We start from the raw sequence: 23,490 nt of genomic DNA, 5'->3' as shown, positions 1-23,490 counted from the left end.
ATGATGGGGTTTCTGGATGGTGCATGGTCTGGGAGATGCCATCCTGTAATTCAGAATCCTGAGTATGTTGGGTTTCAAACCGCTCATCTTGGTGTGAAGCATTCAGAGTTGATTGTGGTTTGATGAGCTTTGAAGGGGAGTGATCTTCTAGTTCTCCGAAGCTTGGAATTTCTATAAGCTCCTGCTGCCTTGCATAGCTTTGTCCTGATGGGGTTCCTGCTACACCGTCATGACTGATGGAACGTCCAAACCGACGTGCCCCCTGCCGTCGCAGGCGTACAGCACCCCGATGACCCCCCACCAGTTGGGACTCATGCAGGATATCACAGAGCTGGGGTTTAGGGGTTGCGGGAGGAGCCCTGGGGGAGCGAAGCAGCATAGCCAGTGCATTGAAACGCCTGAGACGATCTGCTACAGACATGCGAGCGTGTGTCCTCTTGAAAGCCAGTCCTGACTCAATAGTCTCCTCTTTCTTCTCTAAAAGCCTTTCCTGTACCAACTCTTCTCCCTCATTCATTTCTTTCCCTAGCCCCTTATCTCCCGAGGCCATGGTTCTGGCTTCTTCCACCACGTTGCTGCTCCGTGACCAGAGGTCAACACCGATTTCATCTCCATATCCTGTCATCCCACCCTTTTCTTTCTCCTTCTTATCCTTTTCATCCCGACTTAGAATTTGTTCCAAGGTTACCTCTGGCATACTGATGGAACGGCGGGGGCACCGAGGCTTCTGACTGACATGGCAAGACATATCCACTTTAGTCTGCTTTCTACCAAGACCCATCTCTCCAGCATCCTCTTTTACCTGAGCCTGCTCCTGAGCCCACAATTCACTATTGGTGTCATAATGTCTCGTCTTTGTTTCATCCATCATCTCATTTCCCAACTTGGCACCAGGACATTCACATTCTCCCCCCTCTCTTTCTAATTCAGCGGGCAAGCCTGTTGTGTGTAGATCCAGGAAGTCACTGGGATTCTCAGCAAAGCTGTAGTTAAGCAGATCTGGGTCATCCTCCACCTCACTCCCCACTATAACTGTTGACAGATAAATAGTCACAATGATTATAAAAGGAGGGTAACAGGTTGACAAATTAGATAGATGATACCGTTTCAAAACAATCCAAACCTCTTCCTGGTCCATCGATCAGAATGACTGGGATGCTCGATGGTCCATCTACCTCCGAGCCGGATGCTTCAGTCATACCATCGCTCAACATTTTATCAACAATTAACCAATTTTCAGTGTCAGTCCCAATTAAGGAGTTGGAAGTGTTCTGTGAATAGATTCATAGAAAAGTGAATATGTTTTTTATTTTATTTTTGTTTGTCCAACAAAATAAGTGTTTTTGTATCCCTTGACATGACTACCAAGACAATACAGCTGAAGATCTAAAGACAAAACATAAGATACAGAGAGGAGATGGCACCAGACATACAGGGCTGGTCCAGTTGAAGAATCGTAGAGATCTCCTTCGCTGACGAGCCCCGTCATCCTGTGCCATGAGCCTCCAGAGAGCAAACATACACAGTCAGGCATTTCATGGGTGACAAAAACAAGACACTGCACAAACATGGCTTCAATAAAAACAAACAAAAGTGCAATATTTACCTGTTCGATCTTTTATAATCTCTCTTCTGATTCCTCTTCTTCTCTGAGGCACTCAATGTGACACAGCGCTCTTGAACTCTACTGCCCTCCACTGCACTCAGGACAGAGGAGTGACTGCACTCAGGGCCAATTGACTCAGAGTCTACAGAAAATATAGGTGAGGACAGTGAACATTTAGACAGCATGTCATATCTTATACCTCAGAGTAAAAGCTAAACAGTACTACAGTACAGGCTAGAGAATACATCACCAAAGTGCTGTTTTCTAATGGGATGTTTGTCTTCTCTTAGGTCGTGGATTGAGCGTCTGTAACACACACACAACTTGTATTTCATCTAAAATTGACATTAAAATTAATGTACAAGAGAGTAAGTATGATTGGTACCTTTTCTTGGCAGAGCCCTCTACATCTGCTATGGAGTCATCTGTGGATTTTCGTTTGGTAATAATTGGTGATTGAGGTGTAGATCTCTTTGCATTCTGCTGGCCTGTGAGGTCAACAGTATAAGTCAGGAACAGAACACTCAACTCAGTCTAATGTCTGAATGACTACTTTACTTTTTAGCAAAGGCATCTGAACTATGCAACCAGCATGGGTGAGTTTCCTGAAGGCTTCAAAGCACTGTCAAAGTATCCTATTAAGAGCTTTGGATGTAAAGATGATCTTAGTGGTGCAAAGTTTTTGGGAAACTCACCCACAAGCATTTGTTGTCGTTACACAGCAAATGACAGAATTGTATATAGTGACTCACTCAAATCATTACAACAACATTATGCACATACTGTCCGTGGGATTTGATGGGGCAGAGGTAGTGCGTCCTGTCTTCAATTGTCTGAGGGCATCCACAAATATCTCTGAAAAAAAAAAATCAACCAACTAAAATCATATTTCCTATGACAGCAAGCATGGAAGCAACAGCAAAGTCACTTCATCAAATGAATCAAAGAACCATACTTCACCTCCGACACTCCGCCTCCTCTGGCGCCTTAAGCTTCTGTACACACCAAGTCCAACCCTCTCCTGAAACCCTTCACCAGCACTCGGGGGTGTGGATTCCCCCGACTCCTCCACTGTTGACATGCTCAGAATGGAGGAGGGGGTGACACCTCAGATATACGGGAAGAGAAAACATTTACTTATAAACTATGAATCAAAACATCCCTAATCAACCTCAAATTGTACCAACTTACCAATACGATCTGCATTTGTTATGAGTGTCTTGATGACTGCTGCTTGTCTATCCAGCTGTCTCTCAGTGCCCACTGTCAATTTAGACATCCCAGCTGGATACTGTAGCAGATTAGGTGAAATCACAAGGGCCAGATTACCCACCTCCATACGATTCTCATTACATCTAGTGATTGAAGGATGAGAGAAGGTGCAGCAACTTAGTGGAGAATGGAACAATGCAGCTGATAGGTGGAAGAGGATGCAGTATGTCCTTGATACAAACCTTTGAGCTGTCTGTCTCAAAAAAGTGCAGAAGTACCGTAGGGCCCGTGAATGGGAAGGGGGAAACAGGGCTGTAAGAAGAAGGGTGGTTCCATCCTTGCCTCCCTCTTGGCCCTCCTCCTCTAAGCACTGTGCTTGGCACAGTGGTCCCTGCAGATCCACGGGAATGAGGGGAGAGGGCAACTCCCGTAAGAACTGCTTCAGAACAGACGCCACATCACATGGCTGCAGAGTGGCTACATGGGGGAGAGAGAACACTGGCTCCCCCTGCTCCAGACCAACCTGTCAAGAGGAGGCACAGTCCGAGGATGTCAACACATAACAGGTAAACTCATGGTGGTAAGAAGGTTGACTTACCCGAGCACTCTCTTACCCTCAATTGTCGGATCCTACTAAATGATCCTGTCTTTCGGAATAGCCCTTCAGTATGAAGATGTTGGGATAAAAATTTGCAGGCATCCACCAAGAACCTATCAAAGTTAAACATTACACATGACTCAGTCAATTTCGTTTGCCATGACTAAGCAACAAAGTTGTTTTAAAACTAGGAGACTAATGTTGATAATTATTTATTATGATTATACCACTGCATCGTCAGAAAACATTTGATTATATGGCCCTATTATTTGTAATTCATACATTGGCACAGTCCCGCCCACGTCAGTTACATGGCACTGGGGTAGCAATGGCAGATCCCGACCAAAAGCAAATTTAGATTGCCTCTGCTGAAAAACAATTAACATCATATCATTCAGATGTTGACAGGCTTTCAACTGCAGCACAATGCAAAATAGGAGCACTAGAAGCGTTGAGATTTGTACACAAACGATTGAAGACTGTGGATAACATTATGGGCAATGTTTGTTACCTTTCTGACAGGGTCGTCGTTGTTTTGGGATGCTCCATTCAATAAGTTTTTCCAATTTTTCACGCGAACCCCGGCTGTTTTCAAAGCTTGTATTACCGCTACCACGCGCAAACGATCGTTCACTGGGGTTGGCATTTGTTAATCCAGTTATAGGCTATTGTTAGAAATTAAAACAATTAAAAGTTGTTAGGTCTACTCTGCCTGGTTGTGCGTCTTTCATACTATGCATGCTGTTGTTGAATATCAGCCGTCCTCAAGTCCATGCCACTATCTTCAAATTGGAGCCTCAATATCCGGGTCACCTGCGACAAAAGTGTGATTGTACCGCGCACGGTGTGTGTAGGGCAGCAGTTTTATGGCTGACCTATAGCTACCGTTATGGTGTGCATTGATGCATATTATACTACTCTAGTGGAGTAGGCTATAGGCAACTACATATCAAACGAATAGGCACAAATAGGCCGAAAGCAGCTGTATGATGTTTGTTTTTTTATTAGAGCTTTCATATACATCAAATGTAGCTCTATCTGTGAGCTAGTATTATTTTTGTATTTTCATTATGGTGTTGTGGTATGTATTAGCTCACAGATGGGACTACATCGAAGGCGTAGTTACACTACATAAATGCATATTTACAGTGATTAGATATTAAAAACACGGAATCAAGTTCAGTCAGTAGCAAAGCAACAAGACAATAACAAGGCAACTTTAATGCTTTATTTAAACAGGAACCCATTCTTTGTGCACTCGTTGATAAGACGACGAATTTAACAAAGCGTCTTTTTTTATCTCTCAAATTTGATATCCAACAAAACATTTATCGAACCAAAAAAGTGCTAAACGATTCTATTTACATATAATAGTGTCATTGTCCATCAATTAAAATATGTATACATGTCATTAGTTATTAAATTAGATTTTCAGAAAATTGCATGATTCAAAAGCTCAACTTAAGTGAATGTCCATAAATGATATTCCTGCTCTACGGATTTTAGCTTTTCATCTTAAACCTCTCTTGGTTCAGTCTTTCTCTCTCTATTTACCTATTTTACAACATTCCATGATAATTAAGTTCATGGAACCACAGTGATAGTCTCCTATCACTCTTTTGTCTCGTTTGTCTTCTTTCCTGAAAAGTTCTGACGTTTCTGCCGACGGCCCCCTCCGCCACGGCCCCCTCCATGGCCCCCTCTTCCACGACCTCCTCCCTCTCTCCGTTTCTCCCAGGAGGGCATTGGGGGCTCAATTTCCCCTGGACGTCCTCCTCTGTCTGGTACACTGCCCATCAATACCTTTAGATAGACAGGAGAGAATCAGAGCAGTTACTCTCTTTATCTTAATTCTGAAGATCTAACAAGTCTCAAAGGGACTAACCTGTACATATGCCTACCTTGTAGATGGCAGTGCTTGGCCCAGCCTTCACTGGGAGAATGCAGGACTGATCCTGCCTTGCTGCAAGAAGAAGAGACAGGGAGACTTGGGATACATGGGGAAGGGAAGAGATGGAAGGCACTGAGGCAAGCACTGAGGCAAGGACTTCACTGCGCTCCTGTGGGGAACATGGAAAAAGTTTATCATTAATGTATTCATAGGTCACTAATAATAAATGTTATGTTAATCAACAGTTCTTAAAAGAAAGCTGCACACTCTTGCTCTGATGCTATTATTTAGTAGACTAACGTTTCAGCAGCAAGCTGCCTTCTTCAGGATTTCTTTCAACAGTTCTTACTACCGCCACTAGAAGGCAGTGCAAGCTCAGCTGTAACAGATACAGAACCTGTGCTATTGTTGTAATGGACTTTGTGCACTGACACAAAAACAATGAACATCGTAACATGTAGTACAATAATAACTAAACATTGTTCTTGAAATCTGTGACATTGCATTACACTTATGTATGTACGTAAGTATGCAAAAAAAATAGGACATTCTGACTTCCTACATCATCTTAATTTCCTTGCTGACGCTGGTTTCTGATTTTGACTTCATTACAGAACTTTGCTGGGCTCATGAAATAACAGAATGCAAAAAAATCTGTAACACCTCCAAACACTAGCATCTTGAAAATGTTAATCTGCAGCCTTGAGCTTCTATTCTGAAGACATAAACTTTCTTCTCCTGACTAAGGAAACCTTAACTGACCCAAAACTCATTTCCATGCCAGGATTCTCTATCCAGATCTTCTGGCTGACACTATTCAATCAAAACCTGTAATCAAGTTCTCAGAATATGTCTAAACAACATTCTCAGAAAATAAAAGTGAATTGAAAGTGAATTGAAAGTGAATTGAAAGTAGCACACTTCTCAATTTTCAGTGCACTCATGCCACCTGCAGAAGTACTGCATATGGAGAGTGTAACTTTCAACTCACTTCATGTTTTGTCCATCCACAAAATGAAAGAGCATTTTGTATTTGACTTAGTCCCCTGGGGACGTAGTTACAGTGTGGTGTGATCAAATAGGGCTCTTGCGTGATAAGATCTTATCTCTGCCATCTTTAAAAGGTGCAAAGGTCAGCGCTTGAATGCCAGCGCTTGAATGCCAGCCTGCTACAATACATACCTTTTCCTTCTCTCCCCAGGTAAAGGACTGAAGTGTGACTTGAAAACGTTTGATCATCATTTGGAGCCGACACTCATAGTCCTTCAGGAGAGCTTTGTGTATCTTTTCGACTTGCGTCTAAGAACGGGTGAGAAAACAGAGAAATGCGTCACCTAAAGTACAAAGGATTCACTAGAATTCTCAAAGCATGCTCTCCAAACACCAGCCCGTTCTTAGACAACATCAGGAAAGTCATCACCTAAGGCATAAGGATTCACTCAAATTTACAAAGCATGCTCTCCAGAAAAACCCCAGGCCCTCTCCTTTGACAACATACATACCCATTGCTCAGAGCTCAGATTGTTGTCCAGAAGAGGCTCTGTCATACTCTGACCTGGCAATAGAGCAAGCCGTGTCTCCACCTGAATAAAACAGTCAATGTGTGAGACAAAGGTGTGCATCAAAAAGGTGTGATACTTTCATACCGCATGTCTGTCCATCTCACCTGAGGGCATGCATGTGTAAGTTGTGAAGAGACGTCCATGTCAAGGGCTTGGAACAACAGAGCCAGTTCCTTCTCTGCATCTTCCCTCCTGATCCCTCCATCATCCACCTCACCGTTTTCTTTGTACTCTTGACACCACTTTGCATCTAAAATGTTGTGATCTTCCACTCTCTGCTCCTTCTCAGTTTCAGCTCCATTGTTCTTGACCTCTGGATGTAATTCCCAATATTGAAGTATACGTGCTGCATGTAGTTCTGATACTAGGAACTCTGAAAAAGTAGACAATAACTTCAGAACAACACACCACCAATACACATTATCCACTGCTTTACACACTTTAATTAAGTTTCAGGAACTCCCACCTGACTCCACTTTCTCTCACCAGTGACTTTGTTGAGCAGTGCAGGGCTCAGTGTATCTGTGGTCGACACACTGTAGGGGCAGAACAAGTCTGTCAGTAGGGCCCTCAGTTCCTCCACTAGTACAACGCCAGCTTTTCTGTCTGAAATGCACAGAACACCATAATTATCCTCTGTTTATAGTTGGCACGCTGATGCACCTACATACATGATCTTATATGACTGCAAGACGTTTTGAAAAGAGGGGCCAAACCTTGTAACTCTGGACAGGTTCTACGTAGTTCTGACACCAACCATGTAAGCAGCGGACATGGAAGCTCATCACATCTACACTGTCTGACACAGTCATCTCTTGAGTACCTGAGGGAAGGTGAAAATAATAGTTAGATAGATCGTGTGCAAGTCAACAGCTGCAAACTTGTATGTTTAGAAAATAGAACGTTGCAGAAACAATTGCAAAACCCGTTCAGAAAACAGATTAAGCTACATTGTTCTGGTAGGTAGGTTTTAACTTCACGACTAAGTTACGACCAATAACGACTTCATTTGGCAAGTAAAGTCAGATGCTTGTTTTAACCGCAGTGTGACACTGACACAGTTGTGATAGCTAGCTTGCCAACTTCGTCTGTTTGTGGTTATATCCGCCAACTCACCCAAGAGCCTTTATCGCGTATATTGTTCCCATTTCTCTCTCCATGATGGTAGACTCAATGGGGAACCTTGAACCTATAGTAGCCTATCCTGACACTTGTCATCCAGTAGCTAGCTAATTTGCAAGGACCATCAATGTTTTTTTTGTTTACAAAAGCAGAAGCTTTTGGTTCCATTGGCTGAACCGGGCGATGCACTGGCACGTGTCTGGGTTAAACCGGCACGGGCGGAGCGGCCCGGCCAAATAGAAGATAACTCTGCACCGGCGGGTCACACTGTAAACAAACATGATCTTCAGAAACATACATAGTAGCCTTTCCATGAAACGTATATTATAATGTCCATACTAGTTTCCCTTTGTAATGTACATAAAGCGATATGTCAGTGGTTGTACGTTTTTATCAATCACCGTTGCATATGAAAACACAGAATCCAGACCCATTACTTCACGTGCTTGTCAATAGTCACATTGATTTGAGCCGGGTTCGCTGTAAAGTTATAAACTGGGCACCCAGCAGATGACCGAGAGGCGCCGACTGTAAAATCGAATGTAATCAGAAGTTACCCGGTGCACCGGCTGTCGCCCACGCGACCTAAACGAACGCTCTTAATCTCTTCTGTCCTTCCTGTTTCTATCAAATCATGGGCCTTGTTTCAATCATGTTTTAATACTTCATACCCATTGTTATGGACACTACCGTCCCGCTTAAGCATGTCTACAGTTCGTTTCACTTCAGATATTACAAAACCCCTGGCTTTTCAAATACAACTTCATAGATCTCCATTGTAAGATTTGACTGTGTTTCTACACCTATTACGCTATAGTCAATGTAATAAAGGACACACACACACACACACACACCCCGAGCACCTGTACACCTTCTCATGGTGGAGGTGGTGTAATGGTGGGGAATGCTTTCTTGGCACACTTTGGGTTAGCTAATCAATCATCGCTTGAATGCCACAGCCTATTTGAGTATTGTTGCTGACCACGTGCCTCCCTTCATGGCCACAATTTACCCGTCTTCTAATGGCTACTTCCAGCATGATAATGAACCATGTCACAAAGCAAAAGTAATCTCAAACTGGTTTCATGAACATGACAATGAGTTCAGTGTTCTTCAGTGGCCTTCCCAGTCACCGGATCTGAATCCAATAGAACACCTTTGGGATGTGGTAGAATGGCAGATTCACAGCTTGAAATTGCACCTGAAAAATCTGGAGGAACTGCATGATGCAATCATGTCATCATGGACCAGAATCTTAAAGGAATGTTTCCAACATCTTGTGGAATCAATGCCATGAAGAATTGGAGCTGTTTAGAGAGCAAAGGGAGGCCCTGCCCAGTATTAGTAGTATTAGTGCTCGGTGAGTGTATATAATAACTGAATCATAATCAATAAGCAGGACACAAAGACGCAGGACACAGAATAAGTCTTCAGATTATATTCTCAAATACAAAAAGAGTTAATTTTTGATTTAACACAGAACCACATGCAGATATTGTTTTACATACATGGTATACAGTATAAAAAAAGTATTTTTTACCACACATTAAACTAAATTATGATCACAAGACTGGATACAACTTGGAGGGACATGGTGTGCATCAGAATTACAAATGCATATGGTGTGGAACAAATGTGTCGAGTTTGTTTTACAATCACTATATCTCTTTATACAGGTTATATAAAAAGTAAATCAAAATGTCAGTCTTCAAGACTTCAATTTCAATAAATAGGGGTAAGATACTTTTCAAATCAAATCAAAACCCATGAAGGTAAAAATGAAGAATAATTAGTCTACACCAATCACTTTAAAAATGTACTGTTCTTTGATCTAACGTATAGCCTAAAACTTAAAATGAAGTGGTGGCAATGGTACCAACTAACTAATTAAAAACAAAAACAAAAACAATTGTCCAACACAATCTTCCATTTCTCTTAAAACCACATTGAAATGTACACATGCAAATCCCAGCTACATTTAATGAGCTCTAATGAACATTCACTGCACAACACTGAAAAGTGTACTACGTGCGCATGTAAAACTACACCAATGTTGCTCAATTCAAATGGCCAGGGTCTACAACAGGCAAGAAAACAAGCTGCATGTTACGAAATGGTAGAAGAACCTACCGCAAAAAAATAAGCTAATCGAGGCATGAACAAAGATCCTGTGTCCTGAAAGGCAGGGAGGAAAAACAACTAGACTTTTAACCAAAAAACTTTCAAAAAGGTGAGCTACAACAAAGCTAAGAATGATGAAGGACAAAAAAGGCAAAGATGCAGGCAGGATATTCAATGGAATGCTGCTGAGGGAATGAGATCTGTTCAGGTGTCAGTGCACTGCTGTGGGCCTACTGCGTGCCCTGGGAACCCTGAGAACCCTGAGAACCTTGGGTACCCTGGCTTGGGTACCCGTATTGGTTGTAGTACTGATTCCATTGGCTCTGATTCTGGTAATACTGCTGCCACTGCTGTGCATACTGGATGAGAGAGAGAGAGAGAGAGAGAGGGGGTATTATGGACTGAGTTTTAGACTAGTGAAGACAGTAAACAGTCATATGGGCCAACCCAGGTGAACTACTCACTTGTTGATACTGCTGGTTGTAGTTCTGTTGCTGGTTATAGGTCTGTCCAGTGGCAGCAGGAGCAGTAGCAGGAGTTTGGCTGTAGCTCTGACTGTAACCTGGGTACTGACTGTAGCTCCCGTAGTTGTAACCCTGGTTGTAGTTGCCTTGATTGTAGCCTTGATTGTAGCCCTGGTTGTAGCTATGTGGCTACAATTGAAAAAACAACAACATGTGTAAGGTCTTGAGATTTCTTTACACAAAGAAGCCAGGTTATTCTAATGGTTGTGGGATTATAATAGATGTAGTGTACAAGAATGTAGGGAGCAGTTCATAAGTTACCATTGTCAGTGTACCAGTAAATAGAGGTGGGAATGGGACGACTGTAAACCGGTTAAGAGTTGACAGAGCAAGTTATTGATGGAGGAGGATGTCATTTAAGTCTTTACCTGTCCCTGGCTGTAACTCCCACTGCCTCCCTTGTTGTATTGTCCTTGGCGGTTCTGTTGGTAACCCCCTCCAGACTGTGGTGGGTTGCGGTTGTAGCTACCTCGACCACCTGCACCTCCATCACGATGGTTGCCCTGCCAGCGGTTCTGGTTGTAGCCACCACGGTTGTATCCTGAAAGGCCAAATAGTTAAGCAGGCTCCCCAATCCCCCAATTCACTGCATAAAACATGTATTTGGCAGAAACATCACTCCTCACCTCCTCTGAAGTTGCCACCTCCAGGTCCACCTCGACTTTGATAGCCACCCCTTCCCCCTTGGGGGCAACCACGGTTGTCAAAGCGCTGGTATCCTCCACCACGGCCACGGAAACCTCCTTGGCGGTTATCGAAGCGCTTGTCTGGGGGTGGACCAGCCTTGCGACCCTCCTCGTTGTACTGCTTTACCAGCGTGTCAGCCTCTTCACGTTGAAGCTCGATGAAGGTCACATCGTCAAGACACTCACCAGCTTCTGGGAGCACAAAGTTGGCTACAGGAAGCAGAGGGGTAGCACGTTGTCAGGACGAGTACAGCCGCGCCGTCGAAAGACAAAGAAAATCATTATTACCATCTAATAGACAATACCAGGAAGGGGTAGAGTGGGAAAAGAGGGAAGTGGGGGAGAATACATGTTAGGTGAGAGAGTGAAAGTTAATACAGAATTGGAGCAAAACGTTACCTCGAGGGACAAGGGAGAATTTGCTCCAGTTTAGTGAGGAAAAGGAAATGGAGGAGAAAAGTAGAATTTCAAAACTAATAGTTATGAATAAATGGGGGAAAGTTTGCAACTGCAAATCGCAAGTATAGCCTATGGACATATACCCTATGGTCATATGTCCCAAGTTCTCCATTGATAAATGGTGCATATTTTCACACCGTGGCTCCTCAAGAGTTTTACTGCCAATGGTGTTTTTAAAATTTGTAATTGAAAATCTATTTGTTTATTTCCTTCAAGAGTCAGTACCAAAACAACACTTGAAACGGAAATTTTCCTGAGTTTGCAGTGCTAAATAGAGTAATGAGAAAGATGACAGAAATATTTGAAATCATAGAAGAGAGGTGATAGTGGGGGAGATAGTGGGAATAGCTCTTTGAGGGGGGGCGGGGGACGGGTGGGATCTTCCAAGTTTCGATAAAACAAAAAAACATAGAAAATACATTGTCTTGTGTGTTTTTTTTTTATTTTGTGATCCATGGAATTCCTACCTTTCATTTCTAAAACAGCATGATCGGGCACATCCTTCCCTTCCTCATCAGTTCGCTTTAACGTTCGCTCTTTTAAATCCTCGTCCGTGGGACAAATTACAATAGCCTTGCGTTGAAAACCTTCAAAAGGACGCATTTTTCGTCTCTGGGCTGATCCATATACATTTGTCTAGCAATGGTGACAAGAAAGAAGTAGAAGCTGTTCATTATTGTTCATTTGTTTGCTTTTGTTACTGCTTTGCCTTCCATAGGAGGGAAATTGGATTCCTGCAATGATGAAAGTAAGAGAGTTTTTTTTCATGTCTATATTTACTGTTCTGGAACTACAGATGGTTGTCTCTCACAACCCCACAGACTTACCTTTGTGTCTGTGTACATACATTTCCTGTTAGAATGAACTTGGGGGACCCATGGTAAACTTGCAAATTCTTGCTCAACATTATCAATTGGTCAAAGAACAACTACGAAGCTTGCCTGATGACAAATACAATTGACAATACAATCGAATCTCTCAATTTTAGCATACCAAAGAACCGTCACATCTTTGAATGTAGTTGACTAACATGAACAGGCTGTCTGTCTTGACAACATCCAATGAACCCATCTTAGAACGTCACCAATTCCTAATAAGCTTGCACTGTTATAGGCCCCCCCCCCCCCCCCATACATCACATCACTGTACACATTACAATACCAAACACTTCCAGGCATTGAAGAGTGAATTATATCATTGTCACGCTGCAATGTAATCTTAGAACAATTCCTCATTGATAAAGGTTTTAATTGATTTTGACTCTGTATGGATTTATATAAAACACTCCTTCACCTATAATACCAGGGTCCCCATATACTTACCAGAGCTTACCTGCTTGTCACATGCCCATCTGTCTTATAGACATAAACAAACATTCACTACCTACCTGTCAATACTCACGCATTCCATGGTATAGAGAATGTCCGTTAGACCTTACCTACCTTAGAATAACTTGGGCAACGGCCTGAAAATTCAAACATGTTACTTTTCACTTACCTTGTTGTTTAATTCATTATAAATACAACATTCAAAAGTTCCATATGCTGTCTGTATGTAAATAGTATCTATCTTACATCACAGGTGATGTGAGTTTAAACTTAGTGCTAACTTTTAACAATTTACGTAACAACATAAGGGGTATTTCTTACTCACCACCCGGCAGTGTTTACTTGTTTTTCAACATCTTATTATAGACATGGACTATTTGTACAGCTTAGAGCTCATTCAACATGACATACAAAACAGAAATCCAAAATACTGAGGATTACAAACATACAATGGCAATTTCTGTTTTCAATTAAAAACATGAAAAGAATGATATCAGCAGCATGTCCAAGACAAAGTGTGGTAACTTCCAGGAGTTCAGATGTTGATCAAGGCTTCTACTCTAGAGAGACAGTATCAGAGTGCATTAATGGACATGTGCATCAGTGAACAGCAGTGGACAGGGGTGAGAGGGGGGTTGTGCACAAATGAGGTGAGAAATATGGCAGTACCTGATCCAGGATGTAGTTACGCTTCTTGCGGGCGGCAATCTGGATGAGCCTGTTCAGACACTGTGTGGCTTGTTGGATGAGGACATCCCAGCGGCCTGCATAGTTCTTCTGGCGACGCAGTCCCATCACCTGAGGATGGAGAATTGAATTACGTTAGATCATGTCAGCACTGAGAGATCACCAAGACTCAAGGTTTCTATGTCCAAATAAGAATGACCATCAACCTTCATCTTCTCCATTATGGCGTTGGTGCCAAGGATGTTGTATTTCTTCTCAGGGTGCTCCACTGCATGCTTCGCAGCCCAGGTGGTTTTCCCAGATGCAGGCAGGCCAACCATCATCAAAAGCTGAGGTGAAATAAGTGAAACCAAACAAATTAGCCATGGCATCCAAAAATACAGGAGAGCACTTAGCATGCAGCTATTTATTGGAGATTAGATTAAAAAGACAACTGTTCACTTTAAGTGTCAATTGAAAAATATCACGTGTAACATGACACTTACCTCACAATCAGCCTTGGTGGCAGGTCCAACGGTTCCCCTCACCCTGTTCTCCAGCGGAACATCCTGAATGAAGGTATATCCCTCAAGCTGGGGGAAAAATGGCTCCTCCTTTTGGCCAAAGTTGAATTCAATGGCACAATTCTTCACAAGAACGTGGGGGAAGAGAGGTCGTTCAGCCAGCTCCTCACGCGAGACACGAAAGCAAACATCCAGCCACTTGCCGTTCTTCGAGAAGGCCATCTCCACCTCCTCGCCGTTGTCAAAGTCCTGAAAAGGGATTGGAGAAAATAAGGTTAAGATCTGTTGGACAAACAGTTGGGTATATATTCTGAGGTAATTTCAGTGAATATTCCTTATCACTTACAATGTAGCATCCAAGGACATCGTTTTCACCAAATTTCTCCCCATAATCCTCAAATTTACAGTTTGAAGACTTCTTTCCAGTTCCCCCATAGCCAAAAGAGAAGGCTTCTTCACCTAGTATGGAATGAAAAAAATATATTATTTGTAAAATGTTTTGTTCTTGAACATGGGAAATGTCACTGTATTTGGAAATGTCAATGTATTTTCGTGGGTAAAAATATTGACTGAATTTTTTTTAAATCACTGACCGAGCTGTGTGCTGCAAGAGTCCAGGGACCAGCCAACTCGAACCACATGAGGATCAGGCTCACTAGTGGGCAGGTGCTTCACAGAGATCTCTTCATTTATCTGGGCGGAAAGTTTTTGAAGATGAATATCAGAATCATTGCATCTTTGCACAACTACAAACACAAACATCATTTGAAGAGGAAATCAAACAACTCTACCTTCATTTCAAAGCAGACTTTTCCTTTGTTGACACCATAGGAGACTCGTGCACCTGACCACAGGTACGCAAAACCTTCAATGGTCAGGGGGTATCCACTATACCGGTCACGTGACACCTTGAAGTGAAGGTCGCAATTATCTGTGAAAAGAGAAAGCATACATTCAAAGGACAAAAAAACATTGCATCACGTAATGTTGTACATCTGTATGTTGTATGCCAGCATGCATAGGACTTTTACTCACAAGTATCAATGGCCACAAGAGTGTCATCAAAATCTTCTTCCTCTTCCTCTGCTGGGGGCTGGGGAGACCGAGCCCTGTGTGTGCCAGACAGAAATGTATGACCTTAGAGTGTAATTCTGACTAACATTAAGAAACAAATATTGAAGTGAGAGTTGTTGTTCACCTCACGGTTAAGTTATTAACCACACACACTTACCTCCTTTCCTCCCGATGTTCATAATAGCCATAGCCGCGGCCTTCGTCGTATGGTCTCTTGCGGTTGTAAGCCTGGTCACCCTCAGCTTTGGCCTGGGCAGCCTGCTCAGCCTCCATAGCCTCCCATTCATTGGCTGGCTCGGACTGCTGTGGCTCCTTCTCCTCCTCCTTCTCCTCCGCCTTCTCCTCCTCCTCCTCCTTCTCCATTGGTTCCTGCTGCAGAGACTCTTCCTCCTCCTTTTTTAACTCTGTTTTCACCTCCAACTCATCTACACCAAAGAAGATAAAGTTATCAACGGACCCTCCTCATTCAACAAGATCAATTTAAAGAATATGGCAAATTTTAAATTCTTACTGACCTGGTTTAATGTCAGGCTTCTCCACAGGTGTTGCTTTAGGCTCAATTGGTGCTGACTTAATTGGCTCTGGTAGCGCAGGTTCTGGTAGCGCAGGTTCTGGTTGCACAGGTTCTGGTTGCACAGGCTCTGGTTCCACAAGTGCTGGTTCCAGAACCTCCGGCTCTTGCATCTGCGGCTCTTTGACCTCAGCCTGGTTCTCCTTTTTCAACTCTGACTCATTCCCCAGTGTAGTCTGAGGCTCCATCACATCTTCTGTGAAGTCACCGATCCCATAAGCCATTGCTGCTGGGAATGTCTTCTGTTCCCCATCCTGACTCTCTTCTTCTTGTTCCTCGTCTTCACTCTGTTCATCATTGCCATTCTCCTCATCAATCTGATCTCCTTCAGCCTCATGCTCAGACTCTGCTAGGTCCTCCTCACCATCTGGCTCCTCACCATCATCCTCCTCCTCCTCAACTGGTAAGAAAAAAAACTGTGTGAGCTGTTTGATTTACGCTGTAGCCTTTAACAATAGTTGGGCCTGAAAGTAACAAAACCAGCATATGTAGGCTACAACTCCATGGATGTGACTACCTACTATGTCACATTGACACACACATTTCCCACTCCCAATACTCCTACAATATCCTGTGATTAAATCAGAGATTTACTTAATTATTATTTGAAATAGGCTTTGATTAAATCCACTACTAGAGCACATGCAACCACTCCATTACCTTCATCAGGTTCGTCATCACCATCTCCAACTTCTCCGCCTATATCTTGTTCCTCTACCCACTCATCCTCAACTTCACCCGTCGGTGGCCCGCCCCCTTCGACAGCAGCCTCGGCCTCAAGTGCTGCCTGCAACCTTTCGACAAGGTCCGCCTTCAGCCCGCGAGTCTCAAGGCCTCGGAGCTGAAGTTCCTCTTTCAGCTCGTTGACTTTGAGCTTCTTCACATTGATTCCACTCATTTTTCATGCACCTTATTCAGTGATCACACGGCAATCCCAATCTGCAATAGATGAGTTCACGCAATCACAGATGTTAAATTTGCGGGAACGTTTTAGCCGCCACTTCAGCTTAATACCGCTAACCTCCCTTGCAAGGAATAGCCTATCATCACTCAGGAGTACCCTACAGTATAGATTAGGATATAGCTAGTGTGGAAGCAAAATAAAATACAATACACCCAAGAATCATTGAGCAAAACACAATAATCTAAACGCCAAGACTATTGTAGCATCGCATATTGATGCCGGTGTTTGGCTAACTAACTGTAGCTGATTGCATGTGGGGTAGGTCTAATTGCTGCAATAGAATTGGACGTTACAATTATAGAACGTTGACAGCTACTTTAGCTAGCTAACACACATTACGAACGAAAATGTCCCGTCAATAAACACTTTATTTATAGAGAACTTTTGAGCAATATGTACATGTATGAACCGGCACTCTAAATGAAAATTCCAGTTTAATAGGAATGTATTACATGGAACGTTTTCGTTCCAGGAATTAGTCAGACCCTTATGCGAGGGCTCGCATACTAGTTCTGAAACATAGCTATCTAGATACAGACGTATAGATACATGCATGACACATGATAGTCATACATATTCACATTCAAGTGCATTAGCTACTAACCTATTTCGTTCGTTTCCCCCTAGATACCAATTTTCTTGCTTGAGAATCATGCAGCGACTAACTGAAACAAAATGGACGATGAAGGGTATTAGTGTAACTCCGCCCATCAATTTCCGGTGGATTTCTTCAAAATAAAAGCGAAATTAAAAATTAACGAGATAATCAATTCAAACGACAACAAACCGGAGAAACCGGAGAAACCGGACACTGTTTTTGGTAAACAGCTGCTGAGGTATAGGGCTGGAGTAATGTACCACTCTCAAATTCATAGACGGAGCTATGAATACAAGGACTACATGGACTGACCATCAGAGATCAGAATTATGTTTTGAACCTTTACATTATAGGTCGAGACTATATATACTATACCTGATATATAATTGTTTTTATTATCTAAATTACTCAGATGAGAGTGTATTGCTAAAGATGTATGGCCTACAAATATTTTTCCAAGGCTACAGTTCATATTTAGAACCAATGTAACTAGCCTACCTAAAACAAATGAGTTCCAACCTAATTAATAAATCTATTACTCCAACCTTGAGCGGTGTCAAACATATTGGACTGTAGGCCGTAGTTTACACACATATGTTTCCAAGGTTACACCAGTATCCATCAACATAATTTATATTGCCAAAATAATAGGCCTACAGCTGGGAAGCTATCCATAGGCCGTAGCTATCGTTTGATGGATATAAATTAGTACGCCTGCCCTACAGCAGGCATAGGCCTATTGCAGTTTGGATAATCGATCCTCCATTGCTCTTGCCTGTGCTTGCGCATCATCGGAGGCTGCGTGTATTCGAGTAATTCGAGGGATGGGGATGATACAGGACCATAGACAGGACCTCTGAAATGCCCTCATCCAGAACCGCATTTGCTTGTTGACAACCAAATTGTTATGGAATGGTCAGAGAGAGTGAGAAGAATGCTAGATAGGTGAGATAGAGATTGTATGTAGGTTAAGCCTACGTAGGCGCTTAGCTTAACAGTCTTCTCTGCGGCTTGCAGTCTATTCATTTCCAGGTGTTTGCGGCGATGGTGCGAATGATGGAGTCGCAATGCGAGTATTTCATGTATTTCCCCGCGGTGCCCATCTCAGACCTGTCCGACCCTGCTCGCTATAGGACCCTACCCCGCCGGAGTCACCTCTACCTGGGCGAGACGGTGCGATTCCTCCTTGTGTTGCGTTGCAGGGACGCATGTAGTGGAGAGACACCGACGGGGCCGGGGGTTGGAACCGTGGGAGGCGGTGTAGGTGATTTTGGCTCCGAGACCCCGAGTAGCCGTGCGTGGAGGGAGCTGGCCGGGTCTCTGTGCGCCGTTGCCAGTGTCAGCCCAGGGGAGAGCAGACACCGTTCACACCATCTCCACCATGACTACCAAAGCAGCGGGGACGAAGGCACGGAGGAGGCCGAGGATGAGTATGCGGCAGCGGCTATTACAGGCAGGGTGGATGCCAGATGCCGGAGCTTCAGAGACTGCAAGCCGCTTCTCATCCACAACACCACGGGGAGTGGGGCTCGGGATTTCCGCAGGGCGCCGTTACAGGTAGGTAGGATAAGGACAGGACCATTACTTTACTTTTTGGGCTTTCTCTGTTGGTGGTCAGACTTTCCCCAAAATGTGTTACTTTTAGGTGTTTGCTCACATGTCAAAATAACATTTGATTGACAGATCATTACAAGCAGTAATATCTAAAGTTAATAAATAAATAAAGTAAAGTAATAAAAAGTAAAGAGGCTTAGCCTCTTTGCTTGGTCGTCCATGGACGTCGTCATCGTCACCCATGCTCTTGCTTAAAGCCTGTATCATAACAGCAATTACCCAGTATTTACTTGAGTAGGCCTATTAGTTGACATTTTACCTGAACGCCTCATCAGGTTCTTATTACAGTTATCATAACAATGGAAGATATTCACATCTTCACATGATGTATGGCAACTGATCTTTAAGATAAAGGCCTATGAGCATATTTTCCTCAATTAGCTGACATGATTCTGGCATTATGATATTACAGGCTTAATGACAGCAGTTTTAAGTCTAAAGTATTACCCATGTGTGTAAAGTGTGCCTTTCACTGCTGAGGGGATGTCTGATTTCCATAGGGGTAAAGCTCCTTCATTTAAATAAGTGTGAGGATAACCTGTTTTTCAGGGACTTAATGGTAGTAAAGTTGGCTATCAGCAACGTCATAGCCACCACTGCTATCTTTCTCTTTGTGTGTCTGTCTGACAGTGTGTAAAATGTTTAGAGGTTTTTTCATCTATTTTGTGTCTTTCTCTCTGTCTTTTGTTAACCTGTCCACAATAGTGTTTTGTGTCGGCCTGTGAACTCTGTGTGTGTGTGTGTGTGTGTGTGTGTGTGTGTGTGTGTGTGTGTGTGTGTGTGTGTGGTTACAGTGAGAACAATAGGGACTCCCTGTGTTTTCTCTTCATGACTGACTGAAGATGAAGAGGGAGACGTTTCTGTAACAATGATCAGTGTCTGCGCCTGCAGCAAATAGAGCGTGGGTAATCTCTTTCTCTTTCTCTCTCTCTCTCTCTCTTAACCCCTCCATCCTCTCTTCCTCCTCCAGTCTCCATTGGATGAGCCGGTGGTGTTAACTGATGAGGTAATCTTCCCTCTGACCGTGTCTCTTGACAAACTCCCCGTCAACACCCTCAAAGTCAAGGTGAGAGGTCAAAGGCCAGACTTATTCAGTGTTCAGTCAATGTATTTTGATGCAGAGATTATGGAGCACCATCTCCATGCAAACACCATATACAACTGTACGGTTAAATGTTTGTCATGTGGACAATGGCATCTTTGAGGGCCTTACAGTATGTGATGTGTGTGTGTGTGTGTGTGTGTGTGTGTGTGTGTGTGTGTGTGTGTGTGTGTGTGTGTGTGTTTTCAGGTGATGGTGACGGTGTGGAAGAGAGAAGCAGAGAAAGCGGAGGTTCAGGAGCATGGCTACCTCAGCATCCTACAGCAACGAATTCCTACACACACTTTTCGCCATGACCTCAACACCTTCAAAGCACAGGGTACACACACTCACACACTCACACACTCACACACTCACACACTCACACACACACACACACACACACACACACACACACACACACACACACACACACACACACACACACACATACACACACATACACACATGCCTTCTGCCAGACAGCATCACTTTCAAAACCTCAGACTTCACACCCTCCCCGTCTTCCATCCACAGTGAGCACCACTCTGACTGTTCTACCGCCCCCTACTGTCCGCTGCAAGCAGATGACTGTCTCTGGGAAGCATCTCACTGTCCTGAAAGGTACTGTATAGTCTAATACTGACATATCTCTTTTAATGATTGAGGCACTCAGATGTATTTTGTTTAGATTGTTTTTGGCCCATGATTCCAAAGAGCACTCTAAACACATGACCATGTTTTCCAGAGTACTTTCAATGGCAGAGAATACTTTTATCTATTTTTTGTCATATTGAATACCTCAGAATCCTATTAGATGTTGTCATGATTATAATAATTAATATGTATGCTGTTCCTTCTCTTCTTCTGTCCCTGTCCCTCAGTATTAAATGAGTGTTCTCAGGAGGAGGTCAGTGTTAAGGATGTGAGAATTCTGCCAAACTTCAACGCCTCCTACCTACCCATGATGCCAGATGGATCTGTGCTTCTTGTTGACAATGTGTGGTACGTGTGGGACTATGTGTTGTGTGCACGTGTGTGTCTGTGTTCTTGTGAGAGTGTATGTTGTGTATATGTGTGCCTGCAGGATTGTTTGTTAACACTGTAATGGCAATGCGTCATGTTATGTGAGTTGCACATAAGAGCATTGTCCTCTGTGTAATACTTGACATTACCCTGTCATTCGGGCTTTGTGTGTCGTTCTCTAGCCACGAGTCAGGAGAGGTTGCCATGGCGTCCTTCTGCAGGATGGAGAGCCTGGCCTGTCGCTTACCCACCATGCTAAGTGCCCTGGAGGAGCATGACTTCCTGTTCCAGCTGCAGCTCAACGACATGCCCCAGGATGACTCAAAAGAGGTGTGTGTGTGCGTGCGTGCGTCTGTCTGTGTGCATGCGTGCGTGCATGTGTGCGTGCATGCGTGCATGCATGTATGTGCATAGGGATAAAAAAGGATAAATTAAATGAGTAAGCCAGAGAAGGACAGAGTTCATATAGACATGTCAACATGCACTGTGTTTCTATTTTCAGGGTCTGGAGGTTCCTCTGGTTGCAGTGCTTCAGTGGTCAACTCCTAAGATGCCCTTCACCAACTGTATCTACACACACTACAGGTAACAGGACTTTCTCTACCGCTATCCATAGAGGTGGTACACATTTAGTCGTGGTACAAGATGGTTTATGGCTCTATGGGTCTGACCCTCTCGGCCCTCCCTCCACTCCCTCAGATTGCCCAGTATCCGATTGGACCGTCCGCGGTTCGTGATGACAGCCAGCTGCCCCAGCACAGTCCGGGTGAAGGATCACTTCCGGGTCAAATACACACTGCTCAACAACCTGCAGGACTTCCTGGCTGTGCGGTTAGTCTGGACCCCAGAGGGTAAGGAAGTGTGTGTGGTGTGTGTGGGGTAAACCTGTCTAGTGTATGTGTATGTTCTCTGTTTTTGCTAATTTCGACACTCACCTTTATCCTCTTTCTCTCTCTCCCTATCCCTCTCTCTCTCCGTTGCTTCTTTCCAACCTCCCTATCGTCCCCTCTACTTCTCTGCCCCTCCCACCTCCCTATCCCTCCCTCTTTTCATCTCCCTCATCATCTCTCCCTCCTCGTGTCTCTATCCCCACCCCTCTCTGTCTCAGGTCGTGGCCAGAATGATGATGCAGCGTTGGGGGCTGTCGTGTGTCACTCTCCCTTCAGTAACCTGGGTTACTGCCGCAAAGGCAGCACTCTTTCCTTCACTGTGGCCTTCCAGATACTGAAGGCAGGACTCTATGAGGTACAAACTGCATGTGTGTGTTTAATGCAATGATATATTTCTCCTTAAGATTCAATTAAGGTAAGTAATGTTCCCATCTTTTGTCTCCCCCTTGTTACCTTTTCTCTCCCCAACCTTTTCTCTCTCTCTCTCTCTCTCTCTCTCTCTCTCTCTCTCTCTCTCTCTTTCTCTCTCTTTGTCTCTCTGTAGCTGAGTCAACATATGAAACTGAAGCTGCAGTTCACTGCGTCTGTGTCCAACCCTCCACCTGATGCCCGCCCCCTCTCTCGTAAGAACCTAGAATCTGATCAAGAAGGATGAAGCAATGATGTCATAAATCTCAAGGCTCTTCAGGAGGTTTTTACGCAACACAAAGAGCTGAATGGAGGGCCTTGGATTGTGTCAAGAATTACTCTTTATTTTCCATATAATAGGACTTGATCAAAAGAATACATGGGAATAGGGTCCGATTTGACATCTGCACCTAATGAATTGAACTAAATTAAACCATTTACATCCTTCCTTCTATGCTCCCTGGTCTCTATTCTGACAAAATCCCAGTCTTATCCTTCTGTATGTGATTCTAGGTAAGAACAGCCCGTCCAGCCCTGCAGTCAGAGACCTGCTGGACAGACACCAGGCCAGCCTGGGAAGATCTCAGAGCTTCTCACACCAACAGCCCTCACGCTCACACATCATGAGGTAGGCCTATATAGAGAGAGACACACACACACACACACATTCTAGCTGTCCGCGCTTCGTTTCTTTGTCCTCTATAGTTATGCTCTGTTGATATGTAAGTCAGTACTGGAATTGTTGTGATTTGATATTTCTATAAGCTCAGAAAAATCTTTATTTGAAGCTGTGTGTGTGTTTCAGGACAGGCAGTGCCATGGAAAGGCGTGCCATCACCCCGCCGGTGGGCTCTCCCGTGGGCCGGCCCCTCTATTTGCCCCCACAGGAGAAAGCTGTGCTGTCATTGGACAAGATTGCCAAGAGGGAGTGCAAAGTACTGGTGCTGGACCCTGTCAGCTAGAGG

At 43.7% G+C, this 23,490-nt stretch overlaps 4 protein-coding genes across 5 annotated transcripts; 1 reads left to right on the top strand and 3 right to left on the bottom strand.

Moving 5' to 3' along the window:
• Positions 1-2,637: 2,637 nt before the first annotated feature.
• LOC310821949 (inactive Rho GTPase-activating protein 11B-like) lies at positions 2,638-4,062 on the bottom strand (the record flags this gene model as incomplete). The annotated part of the gene is made up of 5 exons (XM_083694236.1): positions 2,638-2,713; positions 3,061-3,341; positions 3,433-3,529; positions 3,699-3,784; positions 3,928-4,062. 5 exons carry the CDS (start codon positions 4,060-4,062, stop codon positions 2,638-2,640), a joined length of 675 nt encoding a protein of 224 aa, XP_083550362.1.
• A 460-nt stretch (positions 4,063-4,522) lies between these two features.
• On the bottom strand, positions 4,523-8,125 carry LOC310817771 (protein FAM98A). Its single transcript, XM_083688474.1, has 8 exons — positions 7,986-8,125; positions 7,586-7,692; positions 7,356-7,475; positions 6,974-7,242; positions 6,810-6,890; positions 6,490-6,606; positions 5,318-5,476; positions 4,523-5,219 (listed from the first exon to the last, which is right to left on the bottom strand). Exons 1-8 carry the CDS (start codon positions 8,027-8,029, stop codon positions 5,028-5,030), a joined length of 1,089 nt encoding a protein of 362 aa, XP_083544600.1. The 5' UTR covers positions 8,030-8,125; the 3' UTR covers positions 4,523-5,027.
• Positions 8,126-9,414: 1,289 nt separating this feature from the next.
• LOC310820568 (heterogeneous nuclear ribonucleoprotein U-like protein 1) lies at positions 9,415-17,604 on the bottom strand. 2 transcript variants are annotated; one of them, XM_083692270.1, is made up of 16 exons: positions 17,513-17,604; positions 16,597-16,883; positions 15,889-16,333; positions 15,531-15,798; positions 15,335-15,408; positions 15,091-15,230; positions 14,893-14,992; positions 14,646-14,758; positions 14,282-14,548; positions 14,003-14,125; positions 13,779-13,907; positions 12,249-12,417; positions 11,263-11,532; positions 11,005-11,177; positions 10,577-10,765; positions 9,415-10,471 (listed from the first exon to the last, which is right to left on the bottom strand). In XM_083692270.1, exons 2-16 carry the CDS (start codon positions 16,840-16,842, stop codon positions 10,343-10,345), a joined length of 2,835 nt encoding a protein of 944 aa, XP_083548396.1. In that variant the 5' UTR covers positions 16,843-16,883; positions 17,513-17,604; the 3' UTR covers positions 9,415-10,342. The 2 variants fall into 2 exon arrangements, with proteins under 2 accessions (XP_083548396.1, XP_083548395.1); XM_083692269.1 differs by having other exon boundaries at positions 15,889-16,344; positions 16,605-16,883.
• A 946-nt stretch (positions 17,605-18,550) lies between these two features.
• LOC310818295 (trafficking protein particle complex subunit 14-like) lies at positions 18,551-23,487 on the top strand (the record flags this gene model as incomplete). The annotated part of the gene is made up of 12 exons (XM_083689174.1): positions 18,551-19,063; positions 20,091-20,186; positions 20,412-20,541; positions 20,739-20,825; positions 21,086-21,206; positions 21,410-21,557; positions 21,730-21,812; positions 21,927-22,078; positions 22,336-22,472; positions 22,662-22,740; positions 23,039-23,153; positions 23,331-23,487. 12 exons carry the CDS (start codon positions 18,551-18,553, stop codon positions 23,485-23,487), a joined length of 1,818 nt encoding a protein of 605 aa, XP_083545300.1.
• Positions 23,488-23,490: the final 3 nt, after the last annotated feature.

The sequence above is a fragment of the Argentina silus genome (assembly GCF_951799395.1).
Source record: "Argentina silus genome assembly, chromosome: 2".
Taxonomy (NCBI): Eukaryota; Metazoa; Chordata; class Actinopteri; order Argentiniformes; family Argentinidae; genus Argentina; species Argentina silus.
The sequence above is the reverse complement of the archived record's forward strand: the minus strand, read 5'-3'. Positions and strand labels throughout refer to the sequence as shown.

What these genes read in the sequence shown, in the direction of transcription:
- LOC310817771 (XM_083688474.1), bottom strand. Translation starts at nt 8,029, where the DNA reads ATGGAGAGAGAAATGGGAACAATATACGCGATAAAGGCTCTTGG. An exon ending in CCTGGGGAGAGAAGGAAAAG is followed by an intron (nt 5,477 to 6,489) that starts GTATGTATTGTA and finishes TGTTCCCCACAG; the next exon opens with GAGCGCAGTGAAGTCCTTGC. An exon ending in CAAGCACTGCCATCTACAAG is followed by an intron (nt 5,220 to 5,317) that starts GTAGGCATATGT and finishes GTCTATCTAAAG; the next exon opens with GTATTGATGGGCAGTGTACC.
- LOC310820568 (XM_083692269.1), bottom strand. Translation starts at nt 16,842, where the DNA reads ATGAGTGGAATCAATGTGAAGAAGCTCAAAGTCAACGAGCTGAAAGAG. An exon ending in GAACATCGGGAGGAAAGGAG is followed by an intron (nt 15,409 to 15,530) that starts GTAAGTGTGTGT and finishes TGGCACACACAG; the next exon opens with GGCTCGGTCTCCCCAGCCCC. An exon ending in AAGTCTGCTTTGAAATGAAG is followed by an intron (nt 14,993 to 15,090) that starts GTAGAGTTGTTT and finishes CTTTCCGCCCAG; the next exon opens with ATAAATGAAGAGATCTCTGT.